The 23,638-nt window shown below is 41.6% G+C and overlaps 1 protein-coding gene across 10 annotated transcripts in view; it reads right to left on the bottom strand.

Moving 5' to 3' along the window:
* Nucleotides 1–23,638, bottom strand: part of PHKA2 (phosphorylase kinase regulatory subunit alpha 2) — an 85,187-nt gene that overhangs the window by 16,483 nt on the left and 45,066 nt on the right. For all 10 annotated transcript variants that reach the window (XM_075913734.2, XM_075913718.2, XM_075913727.2 and 7 more), the window contains 10 exons: nt 21,091–21,260; nt 19,411–19,584; nt 17,800–17,888; nt 13,333–13,466; nt 11,276–11,432; nt 9,091–9,170; nt 8,769–8,847; nt 8,516–8,645; nt 4,155–4,256; nt 1,408–1,526 (listed from right to left, as the gene is read on the bottom strand). In XM_075913734.2, the coding sequence (XP_075769849.1) occupies nt 1,408–1,526; nt 4,155–4,256; nt 8,516–8,645; nt 8,769–8,847; nt 9,091–9,170; nt 11,276–11,432; nt 13,333–13,466; nt 17,800–17,888; nt 19,411–19,584; nt 21,091–21,260 (1,234 nt within the window). The remainder of the gene's footprint in view (nt 1–1,407; nt 1,527–4,154; nt 4,257–8,515; nt 8,646–8,768; nt 8,848–9,090; nt 9,171–11,275; nt 11,433–13,332; nt 13,467–17,799; nt 17,889–19,410; nt 19,585–21,090; nt 21,261–23,638) is intronic.

The raw sequence follows: 23,638 nt of genomic DNA, 5'->3' as shown, positions 1-23,638 counted from the left end.
TCAGATTTCTTTTGAGTGAATCTTTACATCTGCATGGAAGGACTCAAGAGGGGGAGGAGGCAGAGAAGTAAAAATCCCTGCTTATAGATCCTAGTGCCAGATGATGCTGTATGCAGCAACTGAGCTGGCTTTCTCTTCCATATTGCTGTAATTCAGTCAAAAACAAATATTTTAATCAGGAGAAATTAAATCGGGACTTATTTATTTAGGCCGAATCATCAGACAAACTTGTTTCGGTTTAAGAATTACATTTGCATGCCAAAGTAAATAAGAATTGAATGTGCTGTTTCCAGAAAAGAAGTTTGCATCTAGTAATCAGCACAGATAAAATCTTTCAGCTGTCTTGGTATCCTGTTTTTACCGTACTCATATTACTGCATTAATGGAGAGGTAGCTTACGAATCCCTCTGCCTACTGAGATAAGAAAATGCCTTTTTGTTTGCCTTCCAATCTACTGTATGATAAAGTAAACAGAATTCTGTACCTGAGACATATGGGTCACATTAATAATTTGTATGACAGACACAACAGAGGTGTAAAACAAGTATAATCAGAGGTGTAAAATGAATATTGTTTGAGACAAATCTTTACTTTGATGCAAATGGAATCTTTAAGTATGGGTACATCTAGACTACATGCCTCTGTCGCCAGAGGCATGTAGATTAGGCTACCAGACAGGAAAATGAAGCGGCGATTTAAATAATCGCCGCTTCATTTAAATTTACATGGCTGCCGGGCTGAGCCGACAAGCAGCTGATCAGCTGTTTGTCGGCTCAGCGCGATAGTCTGGACATGCGGGTGGTGATATCAAAGGTATTTGTCAACCCCCCAGGTATGCCTCCTGGGATGAGGTATACCTGGGTGGTCGACAAATACCTTTGATGTCACCACCCGCGCGTCCAGACTATCGCACACTGAGCCGACAAACAGCTGATTAGCTGTTTGTCGGCTCAGCGCGGCAGCCATGTAAATTTAAATGAAGCGGCGATTATTTAAATCGCCGCTTCATTTTCCTATGTCTGGTAGCCTAATCTACATGCCTCTGGCAACAGAGGCATGTAGTCTAGACGTACCCTAAGAATGATGGAAACTTGGTCTAAGTCAGGTACCTTTAATGCTTCAAACCAGAAGCTGTTTTGAAATGTGTAAATTTCAGAATTTTAAATTAAAACCAAAAAGGAAAATGTTTTAGAAAAAAAATATTTCCTTGTCCCTCCCCTCCCTATTTTTTAAAACAGCCACAACAACTTCAAATAATAAAACAGGTAGGAAAATTGTGAAATGTACCATGAATATAATAGCGCTTAGATATACCAAAACACAAATCAGTTTCTCTCTTGAGTTTAAAAAGTGACTTTCATAAATCCTGTGTCGATTAAAAATGGGCAGAAAGGAAGATCCTCCCACCTGTTTCATTTCACTCTTCAGTCTAGTAATGCCACTTCTTTCTGTTTTAGTTGCTCCAGTATGTCCCACTTCATGAATAGAAATTGCAGGGCTGGAGCTAGAGGAATCTAGAGGCCTCACTGAAGAAAGAAATAATGCAATTTTATAAATTAAATGGAGTTATGTTTAAGTAATAATAAGAATACAACTTATAAGGTGTTTTTCCTTTAATTCCTACATACAATTTTATGTCAGGACTATGCACTTTCCATGATCTCTCTAAAATTTCAAATCAGAATGTCTAAAGTTAGATTCCTAAATCCATATTTAGACATTTAAATATTTTTGGCCCAATTTTCAAAAGCAGTGGGAATCTGCAGTTAATTAATTCATTGAGTGCTCAGCTAGGGATGTGAACGACTAGTTGCTCCCCCCCACTTGCTGCCTCAATAAGAAAGAGGCAGCAGGGGGGGCCGGAAGAGGAGGTGGTGCTTCAAAGCAGCAGCGCTGCATGGAGCCCAGGGAAGCTGAGTACTCCGCAGCTGACCCTAGGCTCCATACAGCGCTGCTGCTTTGAAACACCACGGGGACCATGCAGCCAACGGAGGACTGCTTGAGTTCTCTGCTGGCCCTGTGTTCCTTGCAGCGCTTTCGCCTTTGAAGTGTAGCTCTTGCTACACTTGAAAGGCAGAGGCGCCCTTATCAACTAATCAAATAATTGATGCAAATTGCATTGACTATTCAATTAGCCCATTAATCTAAATTAACATCCCTATGCTCAACCCTTCCAAATATTTTGGTCTGATTTTTCAGAACCTACCTATTGATTTAGAAGCCATTTCTAATGCCACTCAGAAATTCCTGGGAACTATTGATATGCCTTTGAAGTTTAGACACGTCAGATTATTTTGACCTCAATATCCTTCAACCATGGTCAGATTAGACATTCTCTTTCTAAAAATCTGTCTGCATATCATGAGAGCTTGCCATGACCTAATTTTAGTGCACAAAGTTCTCTGTATTGGTGTATATTTTGAAACAAATTGATGTGCAGTTACTTGACATGATTTGGAATAAATTGCCAAGGGAGGTGGTGGAATCTCCCTCTCTGGAGATATTTAAGAACAGGTTAGATAGACATCTGTCAGGGATGGTGTAGACGGAGCTTGATCCTGCCTTGAGGGCGGGGGGCTGGACTCAATGACCTCTCGAGGTCCCTTCCAGTCCTATTATTCTATGATTCTATGATTCTATGATTTGCAAACCCGTGAAAAGATAAACCTTGAAAATGGTGCTTAGGTAAGAAGGAAACAGAGCTGTGCTCTGTCTCCATGCCCCTTACATGCCCCCAACAAATAATGGGCACACAGTCTATGTGCCATCTCTAGCATCAAGAAATATTGCCATTCATAAGCATTTTCACCAGCTCTTTGTTTCAGACCTACATCTGTGTTCTAAATTTAACCGTGAGCCTTAAACATCATCTAACATAAGTGAATTCAACCAACACTCAACATTGTATCTCGCCTTACAAAGATACAATCCTAGTCCTTGTGCTCGGAGTGATCCTGGCTAGCCCTGACAGCAACCCTAAACAGGTGGAGGGGAGCGGGCTATTCCCGTCCTCATCTGTAATATCCTGCACAACTGGGCCTTGTACAGAGTGCAGATCACACATAGTGTCCTGTAAAAGGGCATAAGGCAGGGATTACTCTGGCTCACACTTCTAGATAGTCATTCTTTTACACCAGCTGGGAATCTGGCCTTCCATGAATAACTCTAACAATATCTCCCAAAGTTCCCACTAAGACATCATGGAGCTGACCCTCCCCACAACAACATGGTAGGGGCTAAATAGACACATCAATGCCCAATCCTAGAATTGTTTACATTTTAACAATTACTCTGTATTCAAAAGTGAAAAGATGCCACAATAAACTATCTTTGCAATGAGAAGGTATGTCACCTGGCTGGTAAGCATGTTGAGGGGCAAGATAGGTTATAAACAGACCACTTTTTGTATATATAAAAATGCTGGATGCACTCTTACTACAATTCTTAGCCTATCCCTCCTATCGTATATTTCCACAGATGTCTCAGAAACCATTAACTGGTCATACAACGTCGCTGAATTAAAAATTCTATAGTTCAAAATAATACTTGGGGGGTACTAAAAATAACAGGCACATCCCTGTGTTTTATACATCATGGCTGTGTCTAGACTGGCCAGTTTTTCTGGAAAATCAGCCGCTTTTCCAGAAAAACTTGCCAGCTGTCTACTCTGGCCGCTTGAATTTCTGCAAAAGCACTGACTTCCTACTGTAAGAAATCAGTGCTTTTTGCAGAAATACTAGGCTGCTCCCGTTCGGGCAAAAGTCCCTTTTGCGCAAAAGGGCCAGTGTAGACAGCTGAGATTTGTTTTACGCAAAAAAGCGCCGATCGCGAAAATGGCGATCGGGGCTTTTTTGCGCAAAAGCGCGTCTAGATTGGCCACAGACTCTTTTCCGCAAAAAGTGCTTTTGCGGAAAAGCGTCCGTACCAATCTAGACGCTCTTTTCCGAAAATGCTTTTAAAATGGAAAACTTTTCCGTTAAAAGTATTTCCGGAAAATCAGGCCAGTCTAGACGTAGCCCATTGGTATCTCTGTGGCAAACATTTCTAAAGAGGAGACTGCTGCTTGTAACACAAACTCTGCATCTCAAGAGCTCCTGCTTATTAAATATGTGCACAAGTTATAATACATTCAAGCAACCAAATAGTCAACTTACCGCTTCTTTCAACGCCAAACTCTTTCCCACTCAAAATATGGTGCAGGAGATTTTTCATATCAAAGGGGCTTAGATTCATTAAACTTTCTGAGGCTTCTTCACCTAGTGAGAAAATACTGTTTTAAGTCATTCATATTGTAGTTTTTTCTAGGGTTAATAACTAGTCATGGTCTGTCATTAATGCCTGCTTAAAAAAAAGGCAAAAAGTAATTGATAAACCCTGAAGAGATAATTTTCATACAAGGAAACAATTATTATTTGTACTAGGGTTTGGGTAAAACCTCATTGAAGCTAGTGGGTGTAACAGCTACCCTTCACTGAGATAGATGTTAGAATTAAAATGACTGAAATAATAGGAGCAACCTTCCCCCCCCCCCCCAAAAAAAAAAAACAGATCAAATGCAAGGCTGCTGGCAAGGAATCTGAACAATGTGGATGGAGGAGTTTTCCTGAGGAATGACTGGGGGCTGGGTATTGCAGAGGGCTGGGTATTGTTTGATGGAGCTGTCCATATAAGGAACAGAAACAGAAGAAATACAACAGAGGCAGACAAAGAGAGCAGTAAAGAAGTCCCCAGAGATGGCCAGAGAAGCATTTGTAGCATGATTCCAAGAAAAATTTAAGTGTGAGAGAAAGCTTTTGGACAAAGTGAAGGATGGAAAGAGGCTTAGAACTGCTTTTTCATTCTTATTGTGTTCTGGGAAACAGGACTTTGTATATTTTTTGTAAACAAACAGGATTGTTTAAAAAAAAAAAATCGTAACTCCATCATCAGTTTCTTCTCCTAATGGAAACAACCCACATGTTCCCAAATATTGGCTAACTACTTGGGTCACCAGGTTTCAGAGGGGTAGCCGAGTTAGTCTGTAACAGGAAAAATTTAAAACAACAACAAACAGACTAGTAGCACCTTAAAGACTAACAAAACATACCATTTGCATAACATAAAAACTTGTAAATGAAGTTAAGTTCCAATCCTTCTCTGTGTATTTGGCTTGTGGAAGAACACTTTAATCTACTTGGACACTCATTAATGCATCTCCAAAGTCATTGTTTTGTTTTAGGCCAATTCCGCAAGCCAAATACAGAGAGAAGGATTGGAACTTAACTTCATTTACAAGTTTAAGTCTTATGCAATGGTGTGAAAAGGACATCAGCTGGCTCCCACACTATCATCCACATCTTCATGACTTACCAACCAACCAACCAATGGAGATGCTAATTGTTCTTATCAGTCTCTTGTAACTATTTGAACCATCTACTCACTGTCTCTGGCTTTTTATTTTCTCCTTTTCCCCCTTCCTTTTTCTCTATTTTTTCCCTCTCTCCCGACCCCCTTCCCTTATTTATTCTTGGATCTGGACTTCTAATACTCCTGTCATCTGAAAAACTGGACTGCACCCATGTAAGCTCATGATACCATCTACATGTTTTGTTAGTCTTTAAGGTGCTACTAGTCTATTTGTTGTTGTTTTTGGGTCACTAGGGTTAATATTTGTGTTGGCAGTGTGTTCCAATTTGCCGAAATGTGTGGCAAAGTCTCTGACTTCATGCTTAGGAGATGGAAAAACTGAAAAGCCTTCTAGATGCTAGTGACAGGAAGTTTCCCCACACAGGATTCATTTAGTGCGACACAGATATGGAGACCATTTAGGACATAGAAATCTGTGCAGACCCCATGTCCAGTATTGGCACCAAGATTTGACTATGATTTGGTACCAATTAACTCTTTTTGCTTCTGCTAATGGCTGTGGCAGCTACACAGAACTGTGACACCTTTAGATTTTCTTGTTTGCTGAGTCTTTCAATTGTTCATGGATTTCCCTTCTGCTTCACTGTCTCCTACCTCATGAACTTCCAGGCTGTATTAGCTATGCAATGTGTGGCTCATTTATTTAATTCCCACTTGCAAAAGGACATGAGTAACATCACACAATAGATCTTACATATCTCAGTTGGGAGGTTGGGGAAATAAAATTAAAAATAAAATATATCAATATTCAGACATTTCAAAACTAACTCTCCATAGCCAAGAATAATTAGGATTGCAGAGTATGTCTGTGTGAGGAGGGGAGGTAGAGATAGGTTAATTGCTTCTAAATTTGGAATCGATATGAAGTCACTTCAAAAAGATATTCCAAAAATATCTGAGGCTATGTCTCAGGGTAGTTGACAGACATCACTCGGGGGCAGGGAGGCAGATGGAGGCCCCCAGAAGGGATGAGGCCTAAGGTAGAAGGGGGTGGGGTTGGAGGCTAGCCTCCCCTAGCCAGCCTTTCAGCACTGCCAGGCACGCGCTGCTCAAGGCTCAGCCACTGCCACTGCTGCTATAGTGACAGGGGCAGCCATGAGTCTCTGGGCCCAGGGCAGCTGGCCCCTTTGCTCACCTATGGGCAGGCCTGCTATGTCTCTACATACCATGCTGCAACTGTGCAGCTGTACCAGCTGTGCCATTGCAGCCTGTCTGGTGAAGACTATGCCAGGGTTGGCAACCTTTCAGAAGTGGCATGCCAAGATTTAACTTATTCGCTTCTATTTACGGATCTGCATGCCATTGATACTTTTAAAAGTCAATAATAGCCCTATTTACATTTTAGCCGCTTCATTAATCTCTCTCAGTAGCCTCAAGTGTGCACCGCATCCACCTTCAACCCCCTCCTGCCCCCACATATCTCTGTGCCCCCAGCGCAGTCACCATCTGGGAAGCAGCGCTGGGACTTGCAGCCCCCCAGGAGCAGGGCTGGGGCAACGAGGGGGCAATGGGAGAAGAGTCACTTCCTGCCCAGCCCAGCCCTTTACCTGCAGGCTGTGGCTCCGGGGCTGGGGCAAGCAGAGCCCAGGGCTGGCTCCAGCCCCCAGACAGTCACAGCAGGGCACTGGGGAAAGGTCTCCCCACATGCGGGAAACAGCCACAGCTAAGTCCGGGCCTTGGCGCCCCACGGAGGTGGCAGCAGCATGTGACTGGCAGTGCCACCCCGATCTGCGAAGCAGACCCAGCCCCACCCCCTCCCAGAGCAGGAGGCAGAGCCTGTGGCAAGGTTTGTTAACCCCTTAGCTCCTGGGAGCTACACACCCAGGCAGGGCAGGGGCAGCCCCAGGGATGCGGAGCCCTGTGCAGGGTAACGTCTCCTGCTCTGCTTGCCTGGGCGCCTGGGCCATGCTGCGAGGCTCGAGCTGCAGCACCGGCTCCCTGTGTGTGGGAGAGATGGCTGCGCTTGAGCCACAGATCACCTAGGAGGCAGGTGCGTGCCACTCAAAATCATCTTGCGTGCCACTTATGGCATGTGTGTCATATGTTGACGACAGGGAGAATGTCAATGGGAGAGTTTTCCTGTTGAGATCAAAAAACTTGTCTCTGCAATGGCATGAGCTTTCCTGCTGACACAGCACTATCCACATAGGCACTGATGGTAGTGCAATTTATGTCGCTCAGAAGGGTGGACTATTCAGAGTCCTGAGTGACATAACGTAGCCAGGTCAATGGAAAAATTCTTCTGTTGATCTAGTGGTTTCACAGTGGGGTTAGATTGGCCTAACTACTTAGAACAGGACATTGCATTTTTCACAGCTCTGAGCAATTTAGATTGATCAATCTATGTTTTAGTTGCAGACCAGGCCTCAATGTGACTCTTACTCAGGGCAGCTTAAAGGCTTGACTATAAGCCCTGCAGTTCAAACACGGGATAGGGAGGGGGCACTGGATGAATGGCAACACACCTTAATGTACTGCTCTGCAACTCTCTTTCACTATGTGGACACTGAAGGCATGAACTAAAACATGCCTGGTTCATGTTAATGCAGCCCTCACTGAACAGGACTAAATTAACACAAACTAGGGACCTTTAGTTCATGCCAGCAGCATCCACATGAGGGAGTTACAGTGTATCTATCCCCATAGTGCATATTGCTGGGTAACAAAAGACATAGTATAAATGCCTATCATATTTTTTTTTAAAGAGAATGGGTATTTCTATGTGTCAAAAGGATGCTAGGAATGCAGATTATTTTTGAAGTTTTCAGCTGTGTATGAGACAAAGGATTTAATTAAAAAAACCCAACAGATTATGTTTAGCTAAACTTTTCTGGGTAAATAAAAGCGAAAATCACACCTACATCCACCTTGGGAGTCTACTTAAAAATAGAACCATTTTATTAGGAGTTTTACAGTTCCCCCTCCCACCACGAATGTTTCTTTACAGCGTTTACTGAAGAAAGAATTTTAACAGTTATTTTAAGAAAAGGGTTATGTTACAAATAAGCAAATTATTTGTCTTGTCCTATGTAACTGAAACATTGATCACTGGAGGTGGGGAGAGGAGAGAGGGGTGTTTACTACAGTATTACAGTAAAATTGGTCTTACCTGAACAGTTCAAACTGCGGACCAGCTCAGTAGCCATCACCTGAATTATTAGTCCAATGCGGAGTCTGAGCATTTCTGCAAAAAGGCTGGGCTGTGACCTGACGTACATAGCCAAATACACCACTATCTCCTGGGATGAGCAAATGAACAAAAGGTATCTATTCAGGGACATTCATTGTAACTTTTGCCAGTACCAGACAACAAAAAGAAGGTATAGCATAAAAAAAAAAATCTCTATTCATGGGCTTTATACCTGGGTCAGGACTGCTATACTGATGTCTTGCCCACTAGCTTCATAAATAAGCTTTGACAGCTCTTCAGGTGGCAGAGGGCTAAAGAAAGTGAACCAGACAGTTAGGAGTGCCTGTGATGCCTGTTATTTTCTACGTGTCAACTGTTCAGAGTTAGAAATTTTAATTTTTAAAATGCACCAAAACAACTTTGCTTCATAGACCTTCCAGCTCACAAACCCATGCTTCTTTCTGAAAATGATAGTTAATAGTTTGGAAACACTGCATCAGCAGTAGGAACTCTGAACTACAAGACATCCAGAGTAAGACAGAGCCAACACTTACGCGGTAATAGTTTTTTCATGCGGCTCAGGTGGCAGGCCCACTGTAAGCTGCTTGTGGTGAGACAGAAGGTCTGTGCATGCCTATTACAATACAACACAGAAAGCAAGAGAACCCACTCTGTTAAGTTATATGGCAACAATGATTAATTTTTTTAATTCAAGGAAAAGCATTTATTTGGTAATTCCTCAGTAAATTTGCATCTGCTACTGAATGTATAGTTCAGAGGGAGAGCCTCTGCCACTGTGGATTAAATGTAGATTGTCATAGGTCCATTGAAGCCAAAACACATATGACAATTTCGCCAAAAGCGGTCCTAGCTCAGGCCCTGGGAGAATTCTAACTCTTTCTATATTATAATTCCTTTCTTATTTGCAAGAGAAAATAGATAAAGTTACAAGAAAATTCCATTGGAGAGAGCAAGAGGGGATGGGTGCATTACAGCTAGAAAGCCTCTCAATAAGCATCTCTCTTCTTTAAAAAAAAAAAAAAAAAAAAAAAAAGATTTTCTGTATGTAACATGCTATCCTGTAGTTCATTTAGACACACACTGTCTCCCACTCCTGCTGTATGTAACCTTCTTTATGCTGCTCTTAGAGCAAAAGTAGGACTGGTGTTGAGTTTAACAGTTATAAGGCCCTGAATGAAAATCTACTGAGGGCAGAGCAGTGTTTCCCAGTCCTGCTAAGAAATGATCACACCCTCATGCATCCACCCCACCACTCGCTGTCAGAGCACTAACCAATGTCCCCTCTAATTTTTTCCAGCCATGTGTGGAATAAATTTTATTATGTGCACCAATGCTTGTGAACCACCAATATAAACACATGCTGCCAGCTGTGGGCACTCTATTGATCAGCTGGGTGGTATCTGAATCTTTCTTGGGCAGTCATCTGAGCACTTAGGACCAGTGTTTCCTGTAAGCTAACACCCTAATTTATACATTTTTCCATGCTCACATGCCAAGCTTTATGGTCCCTCTAGGAAGACAGAAAAAGAACATGTTTCACACTTTGGGATATGGTGCTCTGCAGCTACAACAAACTGCTCACTGAAACTTGTGTGAGATGGTCAAAGCTCAGCAATATCATTGCACAGGATGAAAAGCCAGCTAAAAAATGGCTAGGAATAGTAGTATGCAAATCTCAGGAACTTACTGTAATCAAGTGCAAGCAAGAAAATTGAGACTTATTTATGATAGCCAAAAGGAAATAATTTTTAACTATCAGGACAAAAATCAATGGCTATGTCTTCATTACAAGCTTACATCAGTATAACTATGTCACTCAGGGGTCTGAAAAATCTACACTCGACATCTGACCTAACCCTGGGTGTAGGCTATAGCTACCATCTCTCTCAGAGGTAGATTTACTATGCCAGCAGAAGACACTCTCCTACCAGCATAGTAGCTTCTTCACTAAAGCTCTAGGGCGGCACTGTAGACAAGCCCATGACTATTTTCCTTACGTAGCTCTAGATGTTTTATCATCTCTATATATTTCAATATACTTAGACTTCAGTCTTTGGGGAAAGGACCACCTTTTTGTACTGGCTTATCATTTCCTTACCATTACAGGAGTCTTGGGCACTGGTGCACCTTGCTCCCTCCTAATCTCTGCCTGTGACACATACCCATCTAGTCTCCTGTGTGCTGTAATGCTTAGGTCTAATTTTGATTTCTATGTTTAGTGCATGGGTGAGGGTGGCTGTGACGCAAAGGCAGTCAGACTAGATGAGTTGTTGGGTCTTTTCTGGCCTTAAACTCTATGAGTAGGGCTCCAAGGCACTAGGGGAACACAAATAAATAGTTGTTACAATCAAGACACATTTTTTATTTTAAAAAAGCTTCATCGAACCGTCTCCAGTCTCACTTCACTAATCTACAGCTCTCAAATTTCCAAATAACCACGCAACCTCACTAAGATTTTTACCTTTCTCAGCAAAGTTCAAAGGCAGAGACATCATCATAAATTTTCATGTTACTGAGCCTCTATGGCTGCTCTAAAATATACCACAGCATCCTCTTTGCCTTAACACACTGATGAAAGGTAAAACCAAAATGGGATAAACTTAGGCCCTGCTGGAATTTGTGTTTGAGTGATAATAGACAAAACAATTCAAGAGATTCTAATTTCTGAGTAAAGGGGAGAGAAACTGAAGGAATTGGCAACATGTGAGATTGTTATACCTCAGCCAGAACTTCCACTCTCTTTTTGAGAATACCAGAGATGTAACGAATTAACCCCCACTCTTGGTTCAGGCCTGCCTTGCTGTAGAGCTCATTGAGCAGACAATGAACAGTGACTCCATACTGTCCATTCAGTTCTGTATCCCAGTCTGGGCCTCTGCCGGAAGGAAAAGCAGAAATGTCAGCTTTGGTGCACAAAAGCAAAGAACACAGACCATCCATACAGACCATCCATGCAGAGACATCGCAGATGGTGAAAACAGGAAACTGAACTCCCTTACATTCTTGCAAGGTGCCAAGCAGTCTGGGCCTAATCCTGCAGATCACTTGGGAAGGAATTTACAAGCAGAGAGAGCAATTAAGCCTCTATTAGAAGTCAGTCGGATTTGGACACATAAATCTCTTTCAAAATCGCACACTTACATACTTGCTTAAAGTTGAGCATGAGAGTAGTCTCCCTGAAATTAACAGAACTGCTCTCATGATTTAAATTAAGGATATGTTTAGACATGTTGCTAGACCAGGAACAACGTGCTTAGCACCTTGCAGGACAAAGCCCTGTAACAGAAGCCTTCATCAATAATGTTGAAGATTACATGACTAACTTCTTAGATATGACAGAGGCTTCTGACAGATTTTTTCATGTTGCCTTTTCTGAAGTTGTTAATCAGACTTCCACACTATACCCTGTGAGATTTGACATCTAGGCAACAAAAGAAAATAGTAATGCTGCTACTGTCATTACGGTGTTGAAAGAAGCAATGATCATATTTTTGCAATTATGTTCGGGGTTTGTGTCTGCATCCACATCTGTATTTTCAGAACTGTCCCACAGATATAAAGCAGATATCTGCAGGGCTCTAGTCATAGTAATTCAGACAGACACTCTGGAAAGAACTGCTAGACTTTATACAAATGTTATAATAGTGTCATTCTTCTTGGGAAACTACATCTTTCATATATCTCAACTTCTGGAAAGGGCATAAAGAAGAGGTTCAGATATACTTTTTGTTCATCTCCTGTGTTCTTAACTCCCCCTAAAAGCATCACAATGGTGAATAACTTGGCTCCCTGTTGATTATGCTGCATAATATTACTAGTGCCCCCCCTCCCCAACTGATTTTGGTGGGAAGCAGTGATAAAATGGGGCTTGCCTTTAGAAAAATGATGTTGCTGGGACATTGGCCCAATATAGTGGAAAAGTGGTGAGAGGATATACTGAGGAAGGGAGAAAATGAACCTGCTAGACATATGCTCGAAAAGATCCCCAAGCCCAGAAAGGCCCTGCTGTGAGAAGCAACACACAGAAGAAAACAAAAGACAATATGTACTATTAAGAAAACTCAGCAGTGGATGAAGTGACTCTCACCCATAAGCTAACTCTCTGCCAATATCCTGTAGCATTTCTTAAACATAAAACAAATCAGTATGTATTAGTAAATACGCTCTTACAAGACTGCTGGTGGATTACACTTGTGTTCTGTTCTCATCAACCCTGTTTAGTCACTAGGCTATTTTACTATGTTTAACAGCGTCAATTAGACATTCCCAAGAGTGTTTTGAGGCCTTCTGGATTTTAGCCAGTGAGGTCATGAACATGCATGAAACAAAGAAATTCATTAAAACTGAATTTGCACTATACACAGATAAATTATACTCTTTTGTATAGTGAAAAATAACACAGCACAAACATTCTGCACCAAATGTGTCCATGTGCTTACCAACCTGCATATAAAAATTCTATCCCAATTTCTTGTGAACTTATTGGTGGACAATAATAGTGTATTAAATATTGGGAATTTAAAGAACTTATGCATTTAATTCCTGTGAGCTTTGTTCTATACCTCAGGTGCCAGTGCATATTTTTATAAAATCCTGGTGTTCTTACCTGTCTCATCTAAAAACTGCATATACATATTGTAATGTATTTGAAGTACCTGTAACCTATTAAAGTAGACCAAAATTTTTTACAGTATCTATGCTTTTCTTTGGGGAACCTAAGATGGAACTTCCAAACAAGCTGAAGAGACAATTCAGAAAAACCTCTGATAACTTACTTTATTATATACAAGATGTACAATATATCCGCTTGATCATGTAGAGTTGGGCACGCCTCCAGCTGTTCAATTAGCTTCTCACAATCCAAATCACTATGATCATCTTTGGGCAAATGCAAAACAGATTCTGGATCCTGATAATCGAAGACAGAAGAGATTTAAAAAAAAAAAAAAGTATGAAAGAATATGTAGATGGAGCATTCTAAATCACTAGCTGTGGCTACTCACTGGAGAAGACATAGTAATGCAATTCCTTATTTGAAATTTAGATGCATTATGTAGTTTGCATCAAATCGACAATAGAGATGGTGATTACTCCCAGAAAATATAGCAGCTAGCATGGAACATTCCCTCTGCAATCACAGATGCATTTGATCCACTGAGTCAGAGATATTATAACAAAAGAAAAAATTTTGACCAAAGAAACCAGAAATTTTATAATAGAAGAAAATAAATTCTTTTAATCTCTCTTCTTCATTTGTTATTAACTTTATTAAATCAATGTCCATGCATATCTGATTTAATAGAGGGCTGTCAAACTATTAAAATAGTCACACTTAACTGCACTTTTAAACAATAGAATACCAAGACATTTAAATATTTTTTTATGTTTTCTACTTTTTCAAATATGTTGACTTCAATTACAACACAGAGTACAAAGTATGGGAACACAGAACGTACAAATGTAGAATAATGTACAAAAACTGCATTCCAAAATAAAACAATGTAAAACATTAGCGCCTACAAGCCCCGCTCAGTCCTACTTCTTGTTCAGCCAATAAGACACACATTTGCAGAAGAGAATACTTCCCACTTCTTGTTTACAGTGTCATCTGAAAGAGAACAGGCATTCAATAGCATTGCTGTAGCCAGTGTCACAAAATATGTAAGTGCCAGATGCACTAAAGTTTCACATGGCCCTTCATGCTTCCACCACCATTCCAGAGAAGATTCATTCATGCTGATGACTGATTATGCTCAATAATGATCCAAAGCAGTGTGAACCAACACATGTTCATTTTCATCATGAGTCAAATGCCACCACCACAAGAGGTATTTTCTTTTTTGCTGCTTCAGGTTCTCTATTTTCTATACATTGGGTGCTGTAGCAATCTTTACAAATGCAAGTAAAACAAGTAGGAGACGTACAATTCTTCCCCAAAAAGTTCAGTAATTAAGGGTATGTCTACACTACAAAGTTAATTCGAACTAACGAACGTTAGTTCGAATTAACTTTGATAGGCGCTACACTAGCGCTCCGCTAGTTCGAAGTTAATTCGAACTAGTGGAGCACTTAGTTCGAACTAGGTAAACCTCATTGTACGAGGACTAAGCCTAGTTCGAACTTACTAGTTCGAATTAAGGGGTGTGTAGCCCCTTAATTTGAACTAGTGGGAGGCTAGCCCTCCCCAGCTTTCCCTGGTGGCCACTCTGGCCAACACCAGGGAAACTCTATTGCCCCCCTCCCAGCCCCGAACCTCTTTAAGGGGCACGGGCTGGCTATGGTGCCCATGCCAGGTGCAAGCCTGCCAGCACCCAGCTAGCAGTCCCTGCACCTGGCACAGCTCGAGCCAGCCACCCAATCCCCCCAGCCCTCCCCCTCTTCCCGGGACCAGGCTGGCTGCTCCCGGGAGCTTGCCCGGGACCGCAAGAGGCGGGCACCCGCCTGGTCTAGTGCGGACATCGTGGACTTTGCAGAGGTCGTGGACAAAGTCCACGATGTCCGCACTAGACACAGGAAAGTGGCCGTCTAGGGCAGGAAAGCTGCCAGCCTGGCCACCCAGGAGCAGGTGTGCATGAAAATCAAGGTGGTCCACTGAGACCCCCGACCCTGAGCCCTGAGCTTACAATGGCCGTAATGGGTCAGACCAAAGGTCCATCTAGCCCAGTAGCCTGTCTGTCGACAGCGGCCAACCCTAGGGACCCTGGAGGGGATGGACCGAAGACAGTGACCAAGCCATTTGTCTCGTGCCATCCCTCTCCAGCCTTCCACAAACTTTGGCCAGGGACACCACTCCTACCCCCTGGCTAATACCAATCCATGGACCCAACCTCCATGACTTGATCTCACTTCTCTTTAAACTCTGTTCTAGTTGTAGCCTTCACAGCCTCCTGCAGCAAGGAGTTCCACAGGTTGACTCTTTGCTTTGTGAAGAACAACTTTCTGTTACTAGTTTGAAGCCTGCTACCCATTCCTTTCCTTTGGTGTCCTGTAGTCCTTCTATTATGGGAACTAATGAAGAACTTTTCTTTATGCACCCTCTCCACCCCACTCTTGCTTTTATAGACCTCTATCCTATCCCCCCTCAGTCTCCTCTTTTCTAAACTGAAAAGTCCCAGTCTCTTTAGCCTCTCTTCATATGGGACCTCTTCCAAACCTCTGATCATTGTAGTTACCCTCCCCTCTCCCACCCTCTCTCTTCCCCTCTCCCACCTCCTTTTCCCAGTCTCCCCGAGTTTTGTTCAATAAAGAGAGATTCTATTTTTGACCACACGTTTTCTTTATTTTGTACATCAGGAAGGGGGGCTAGGGAAGGGTAAGTGGAAGGAGGTAAGGGAGGAATGGGGTACGAGCCCCCGATGGGGAGGACTGGGCTGGCTCTGCGGGCTTCGGGGGGTGGAAGCTCCCCTGCAGCCTCCCAATTGCCCCCTCTCCCCAGATGGCAGCCTGCGGCAAGTGCAGCCGGTCTGATGGCTGAGTGCTGTGATGTGCCCAGTGTGGGTACTCAGGGCACTCCAAGCCAGGACTGCTTTGCAAGCGGGGAACCCCTGAGAACTGTTTGTCCAGGGTGGGGGGGCAGGTCCCTTTAAGCACAGCCCTCGGCTAGCCTGAGACAGCATCTCCACGCTCTAAGTCCTCCTCTGATGCCCTGCCGGCACTGCTTCCGGCCATCCTTAACCCCGGTTCAGGGTCCACTTAATGTGGACATGCTAGGTCGAATTAGCAAAACGCTAATTCGAACTAGTTTTTTAGTCTGGATGCGTTCGTTCGAATTAGCTTAGTTCGAATTAGCGCTGGAGTGTAGACATACCCTAATTTACTCATAGCATTTTTTTTAAACAAGCAGCAACAGCATGGAAGTATATCCTCTGGAATGGTGGTCAGTGTGAAGGAGCATATGACTATTTAGCACACCTGGCACAAATACCTTGCAAGGTTGGCTAAAAAAGTGTGAAATAAACACCTGTTCTTACTGTCAAGTGGCATGTATATAAGAAGCAGGCAGCATTAGCTCCCATAAATGTAAACTAATTTATTTCTCTCAGTGATTGGTCAAACAAAAAGTAGGACTAAATGGACTTGAGGACTTTTTTTTTGGGTGGGGGGGGGGATACTCAGAGACAAAACAATCTACAGTTGTAAGTTGCACTTTCAAAATAAAGAGATTGCACTATTATACTTGTCTGAGATGAACTGAAAAATACTATTTTTGTTCATCATTTTTACTGTGCAATTATTTGTAATAAAAATAAGAAAGTGAGCACTGCACACTTTGTATTCTGTGTTATAATTGAAATCAATACATTTGAATATGTAGAAAACATTCAAAATATTTAATAAATTTCAATTGGCATTCTATTGTTTAAACTGTGTGATTAAAACGGTGATTAATTTTTTAATTGGGATTAATTTTTGAGTTAATTACATGAATTGTCTGTGATTAATTGACAGCCTTGATTTTATAATTTTTAAACTAACAAATTCAGTTGAAATCAAGTAAAAGTAGATTGCTCTACAAGTTCTGCTGGTTTCTTCACTTGTATTTCTAAATGGTACTTTCCAAGTGAAGATACTGATGACCAACAGAAATGTTCTAAATTTTCTAAACAAGGTGTTCAATAAACTGAACTTACAAGACAGCAAATTAGTTGAAGGAAAATTGTGGTTGTGCTTCTTTTTATTAAACTTGTCGGGTGCTGCATGACAAATGCACTCAGGACCCTATCCTTTTTTCATGTGCATACGTGAATAGATGGTCTTTGAACAGAAGACTCCTCCAAGGGGTGGAACCCTGTCCTTCCAGCATATGAAACATTTTGCAGCTGACAGTGCATTCTTATGGCAACAGTAGCTTTTATTGGAGCTATATCTCCATCCTGGTGGGATTGACAGGTGAAGCCACACAGCCACTAATCCTGCCCTGTCCTTTCACAAGTCCCTCTCCCCACACATTACTGTGAATTGGAGTCCTTGGAAAACAATTTTGTGGTAGATTAGGAATGCAGACCACTCTAAGTTTTTATGCTGTCCCTCCATTGCTCTGGTCTCACTGGCTACCATCCCTACATGGCTCTGAAGAAGATGGGGCAGGATCTGCCTCTAGAAGATAAGTACAGGTTATTTTACTATTTGTTTTGCTAATGCTAAAGGAAGCATTTCATTTAACAATATACAATTAACTATAGTTTCCTACACAAAATTCCTTTTAATAGCCAAAAAGCTGTGTAACTATTCCACTAGCTCACCTTCACTTCAAAAAGATGTGGAGAATCAACAAGATTCAGAGATTTCCGGTGAGTGTTCAAAACTTTAGTTGGCAGAGTCATAGAAACACCTGCAAAGCAAGACAACCTGAAATAACATATAAAGGAAATGCAACATCTGGTAGCAGAATCATACTGACTGAAAACACCTCTAGTATCAGAATGCAGGAGCCATGCTATCTGGGACATGATACAAGTACAAACCAAGCTTCACATGCAGGTTTTTATCTCATCTATTTAAAGAGAGACTGATCTAATCCAAGAATTCAGAAAATTCATTGCACAGCAACCCCCCTTTGACAAAAATATTTACTACACAACTCCAGGAGGAGGGACCCAAGCCAGAGTCCTGCCATCTCAAGCCAGGGGCCTGTAACCTGAGCCCTGCCTCCCTTGGATTTTGGCTTTGGTCCTGGGCAGTAGGGCTCAGGCTTTGGCTGCTGAGTCCCATCAAGTCTATTAAAGTCCCATCAAGTCCATTAAAACAGAGTTGCAATCCATTCTGGGGTCCCAACACAGAGTTTGAGAACCATTGATCTAACACAATATATCATCAGGTAGCATCCAAAGGCTTAAACAGAGTCAGTGCCCCATTGTGCTAGATTCCAGGCCCAGTAAAAGACAGTGTATGTGCCGAAGATCTTACAGTCTAATGATGCAATCTAGCACAACACTTCAGAGTGTGTTTAACTTCAAGCTCAAGAACAGTCCAACTAAGGCAAGTTCAGCAACTCCTGTAGTTAAAATTAGGGATGTGCTTTCCTTGATTGGGACCTAAAGATAAATGAAGACAAAGAGAGTGGGATAACAGAAGTGAAGTTATTAGGATAACAAAGGGCAAACATCCAGTTAATTTCATATTATTTTTATGATAGCCCTAGGACAGGCTATTTGTGAAAGATGGGGAATAGGGATAACAGGTATGCACAATACTAATATATATATCATTTTATAGGGCCTGATCCAATGTCCAGTGGAGTCTTTTCATTAACTTCAATGGATACAGGATTTCCATATATGTTACATGTCTATTTACAGATGGGTAAATTATCTAATAACCCTTCAATCTATCCATTATTATTTATAATGCAGTCCTTTTGTCTATATGTGCTTGCAATTCTGAAATTTATGTACATCTACTGGCATTTTCTGGTGTTAAAGAGGTTTCATTTCCCAATGTCCGTACTAAAAACAAATGAGTTCAGTCCATTTTAAAACAACACAAATGTAAAAAACCCCAAAACATCCAATCACATTGTTGTATTCCACTTCTCTTGTCTTTATCAGGCTTTTGTTATGGTAGGTTCCAGTCAAGGACAACATCTGCAAATATGAGTACAAAATAAATTGGCCCAGCTGCAACTGATTTCATATTGTCCATTTGGATTAAATGTTTAAGTTCCATGGCATGTTAACTGCAGTTGCCATGAAGTGACATGGCACTGCGGGAATAATGAAGCAATCACACTGAAAACAGAATACCACACTATCTTGTTACTTTCTAGCAACTGCAATTTACCTGGTTCACACATCGTCAAATTCTGTTTTTTACTTTTATCATCCAGTAAGAATTAAAAATCAGAAAAAACCTACTTGGAACATCTAGACCCTTTGCCTTGGCCATTATTGAAAGTATGTCTTGCATGGAATGAACAGCACTGAATGCAAGGGGCTGGTTAGCATTCTTTGAAGTTGGAGGCAGGTAGGACTTAAGCGCTGTGCTTTGCAGCATATCATTTATATACTGGTCCAGCTCATCTGGGCTTTCTGGAGAGACACACAGATATAAAAGGCTTATTAAAACAAATCATTGGAAATATGTACATGAGCTCCCTTTTAGAGGCATGATATCTTTTTATTTCTATTGAAAAATAACAGAGGCAAAAAGGACAGAGACCAGAGACTATACAGTAAAAGGAGACTATCAAATTGATTTTTTTAAATTGGAGAATTTGGAAAAATCCTGTTTATAACAGATTTCTCTTTTGAGTGGTATTTCTTGGAGTCTTTTCCTTAATTAAAAAAAACCATGAAACGTAGTTTTCCAGCTGGTATTTAGAGAGTCTTTTGGCTGAGCCAAAGGGCAACACTACCTCAACGTGTTCATGCACACACCTAACTTCACTGTCAGTTTTGCTGGTGGTAGACATCCTCTTTTAAGGACTGGAAAAGAACGTACACATAAGCTTCCCTCCAAAGAAATACATGAGTACTGTCATCATTCTTGTGCCAGCAACTGACCATCAACTGTCCATCAACTGTCAAATGCAGCAACTGACCATCAACTGTCAAATGCAAACAGTTAAAATTAAGATCTTTTCTTTTTCCTCTAAATTAAGTATTATAATAAACTTAGGTGTTGATCATAACAATAGGGGACATTACGCTGTAATGGACAGGAAGATTGCTGACCAGCACTCAGTGACTAAGGGGTTAAACTCAGGTAGCTAGCAAAGGTGTTGGCCAGAAGGCCGGGAGAACCAATCGAGATACAAGTGTTGAAATTTGAATTGGATATAGGTTCCTGCCCTGCTTTCTGTGTGTGGGAGAGAAAAACCATGAGTGGAGAGACACAGAATGATTTAAACCCAGGCAGGACTATCATGTCTCCAAGGAATTTGGGGCATGGGAGTGGACTAAAAAGAGAAAATTGGAAGTAAGTAAAAGTGGATCTAGTTGTGATCAGGGTATTTTTCTTTATTTTGTGGTTAAGTCTGAACTGCTCTGTGTGAATCTATGCCTCCCCTCATCATTTACCATCTCACATTGTGCTCAGAGACTTTTGTGTTTTAATTTGTTTTCCTCAGTTGCTCTGTAACATCTAGCAACCAAGTATGCTTTATCAAGTTTATCTTTTATTTTGTAATAAAAATCACTTTTTAAAGGTGATGATTTGATTCGTGTGTCCTGGAAGTTCTGTCTGTCTGTGAGTATCTGTATGCCTCAGACTGAGAGGCAGCTACTAGAGACTGCAGCTTGTTTTCCTCCTTTCTTTTTTTCAAACTCTTGTAGCGCAAAAGAGCTTGGGGAACTCCAGGGGTGATTTCAAGTGTTCACCTCTGTTTTCTTCAGGGATAAAAATCACTTGATGGTGGAAGTGATTCCCCAAAATCTGTGTATTATGATTCTGGGGGGAAGTTTTTGTAACCAGTGCCTGTAGAGGCAAAGGTTTGGGTTTTTTTTTTATTTTGAGCTCTTTGTGGGCCCCCATCTTCTGTACTTGGAGTGCCAGAGTGGGGAACAGTTAAATACTGTCAAGTTAAAGACTGGTACCTTTGTCACAGAAATCATCTGGATAGCCTTCTAATTCATATCCACTTTCAGGACTATCGCAGCTTTCGTTAGCATCATCAAATAGCTTTCCATCAGAGTCTGGATCCAGGAAGCTCAGGTGTGTATAGAATGAAGTGGTAAGAAAATCTGACAGTTTGCCTAGCTTTACCCTGCAAACAGGAAAGCGTTTAAGAAAGAATTAATGTCATTCCATTTTTATGTTGAATTGTGCTTTACTGGACAACCCTGGAAACCTCTTCAAAAATCTTTAATTCCTTAATTCTTTGCTCCATTAACTTTCCTGGCACAGAAGTTAAGCTGACTGGTCTATAGTTTTCTGGGTTATTTTTATTTCCCTTTTTATAAATGGGCAAATATAGTACCCATCTCTAAAAAGGGAAATAAGAACAACCCAGGAAACTACAGACCAGCCAGCTTAACTGCTGTGCCAGGAAAGATAACGGAGCAAAGAATTAAGGAATTAACCTGCAAACATTTAGAAGATAAGGCAATAGGGAACATCCAGCATGGATTTGTAAAGAACAAATCATGTCAAACCAATCTGATAACTTTCTCTGATAGGATAACAAGTCTTATGGATAAGTGGGAAATGGTGGACATGGTTCACCTAGACTCTGTAAAACATTGGATATTGCCTCACATGACCTTATCAATAAACTAGGGAAATACAACCTAGATGGGGTTACTATAGGTGGGGGCATAACTGGATGCATAACCATTCTCAGAGAGTAGTTATTAATAGTTCACAGTCATGCTGGAAGGGCATAACAAGTGGGGTTCTGCAGAGGTCAGTTTTGGGATCGGTTCTGTTCAATATCTTCATCAACGATTTAGATATTGGCTTAGTTCACTTATTAAGTTTGCAGATGATACCATGTTGGGAGGAGTTGCAAATGCTTTGGAGGACAGGGTCATAATTCAAAATGATCTGGACAAACTGGAGAAATGGTCTGAGGTAAATAGGATGAAGTTAATAAGGACAAATGCAAAATGCTCTACTTAGGAAAGAACAATCAGTTTCACACTTACAGAATGGGAAGCAACTATCTAAGGAGTAGACAGACTCTGGTTCTCATGGGGGACTTTAATCACCCTGACATCTGTTGGGAGACCAATACAGCAGCATAAAGACAATCCAGGAAGTTTTTGGAGAACGTTGGGGACAACTTCCTGGTGCAAATACTGAAGAAACCAACCAGGGGCCATGCACAGCTTGACCTGCTGCTCACAAACAGGAGGAATTAGTAAGGGATGTAGATGTAGGCAGTAACCTGGGGAACAGTGATCATGAGTCTAATTCAAGATTCCGGCAAAAGGAAGCAAGGAGAACAGCAAAATACACACCCTGGACTTCAGAAAAGCAGATTTTGACTCCCACAGAGAATTGATGGGCAGGATCCCTGGGATGCTAATACGAAGGGGAAAGGAGTCCAGGAGAACTGGCGGCATTTTAAAGAAGCCTTATTGAAGGCGCAGGAACAAATCATACCAATGAGCATTAAGAAAAGCAAATATGGTAGGCGACCAGGCTAGCTTTCTTGGTGAGCTTAAACACAAAAAGGAAGCTTACAAGAAGTGGAAACTTAGACAGACGGCTATGGAGAAATATAAATATATTGCTCTAGAATGCAGGGATGCAATCAGGAAAGCCAAAGTGCAACTGGAATTGTATCTAGCAAGCAATATGAAAGGTAACAAGAAAGGTTTCTACTGGCATATTAGCAATAAGAGGGGATCAGGGAGGCTGTGGGGCCCTTACTGGATGAGGGAAGAAACCTAGTGACAGATGATGTGCGTAAAGCTGAAATACTCAATGCTTTTTTTTGCCTCTGTCTTCACAGACAAGGTCAGCTCCGAGACTACTGCACTAGGCAACACAGTATGGAAAGGAAGTGGGCAGCCCTTGGTGGAGAAAGAACAGGTTATGAACTATTTAGAAAAGTTAGAAATACACAGATCCATGGGGTCAGATTTAATGAATCCGAGGGTGCTGAGGGAGTTGGCAGATGTCATTGCAGAGCCTTTGGCCATTATCTCTGAAAAACTTGTGGAGATGGGGAGAGGTCCCAGACTACTGGAAAAAGGCAAATGTAATGTAAGATCCAAGGAACTACAGACTGGTCAGCCTCACTTCAGTCCCCAGAAAAATCATGGAAGGTATCCTCAAGGAACCCATTTGGAAGAACTTGGAAGGAGGAAAGTGATCAGGAATAGTCAACATGGATTCCTGATTGCCTTCTATGATGAGGTAATTGGTTCGGTGGACACGGGGAAGTCAGTGGATGTGATATACCTTGACTTTAGCAAAGCTTTTGATATGGTCTCTCACAATATTCTTGCCAGAAAGTTAAGGAAGTATGGATTGGATAAATGGACTGTAAGGTGGATAGAAAGCTGGCTACATTGCCAGGCTCAATAGGTAGTGATCAACAGCTCAACGTCTGTTTGACAGTCGGTCTCAAGCGGAGTGTCCCAAGGATCGGTTCTAGGGCTGGTTTTGTTCAATATCTTTATTAATGATCTGGAT

The sequence above is a fragment of the Pelodiscus sinensis genome, chromosome 1 (genome assembly GCF_052426305.1).
Source record: "Pelodiscus sinensis isolate ZL-2025 chromosome 1, ASM5242630v1, whole genome shotgun sequence".
NCBI classification, from domain to species: Eukaryota; Metazoa; Chordata; order Testudines; family Trionychidae; genus Pelodiscus; species Pelodiscus sinensis.
The sequence above is the reverse complement of the archived record's forward strand: the minus strand, read 5'-3'. Positions and strand labels throughout refer to the sequence as shown.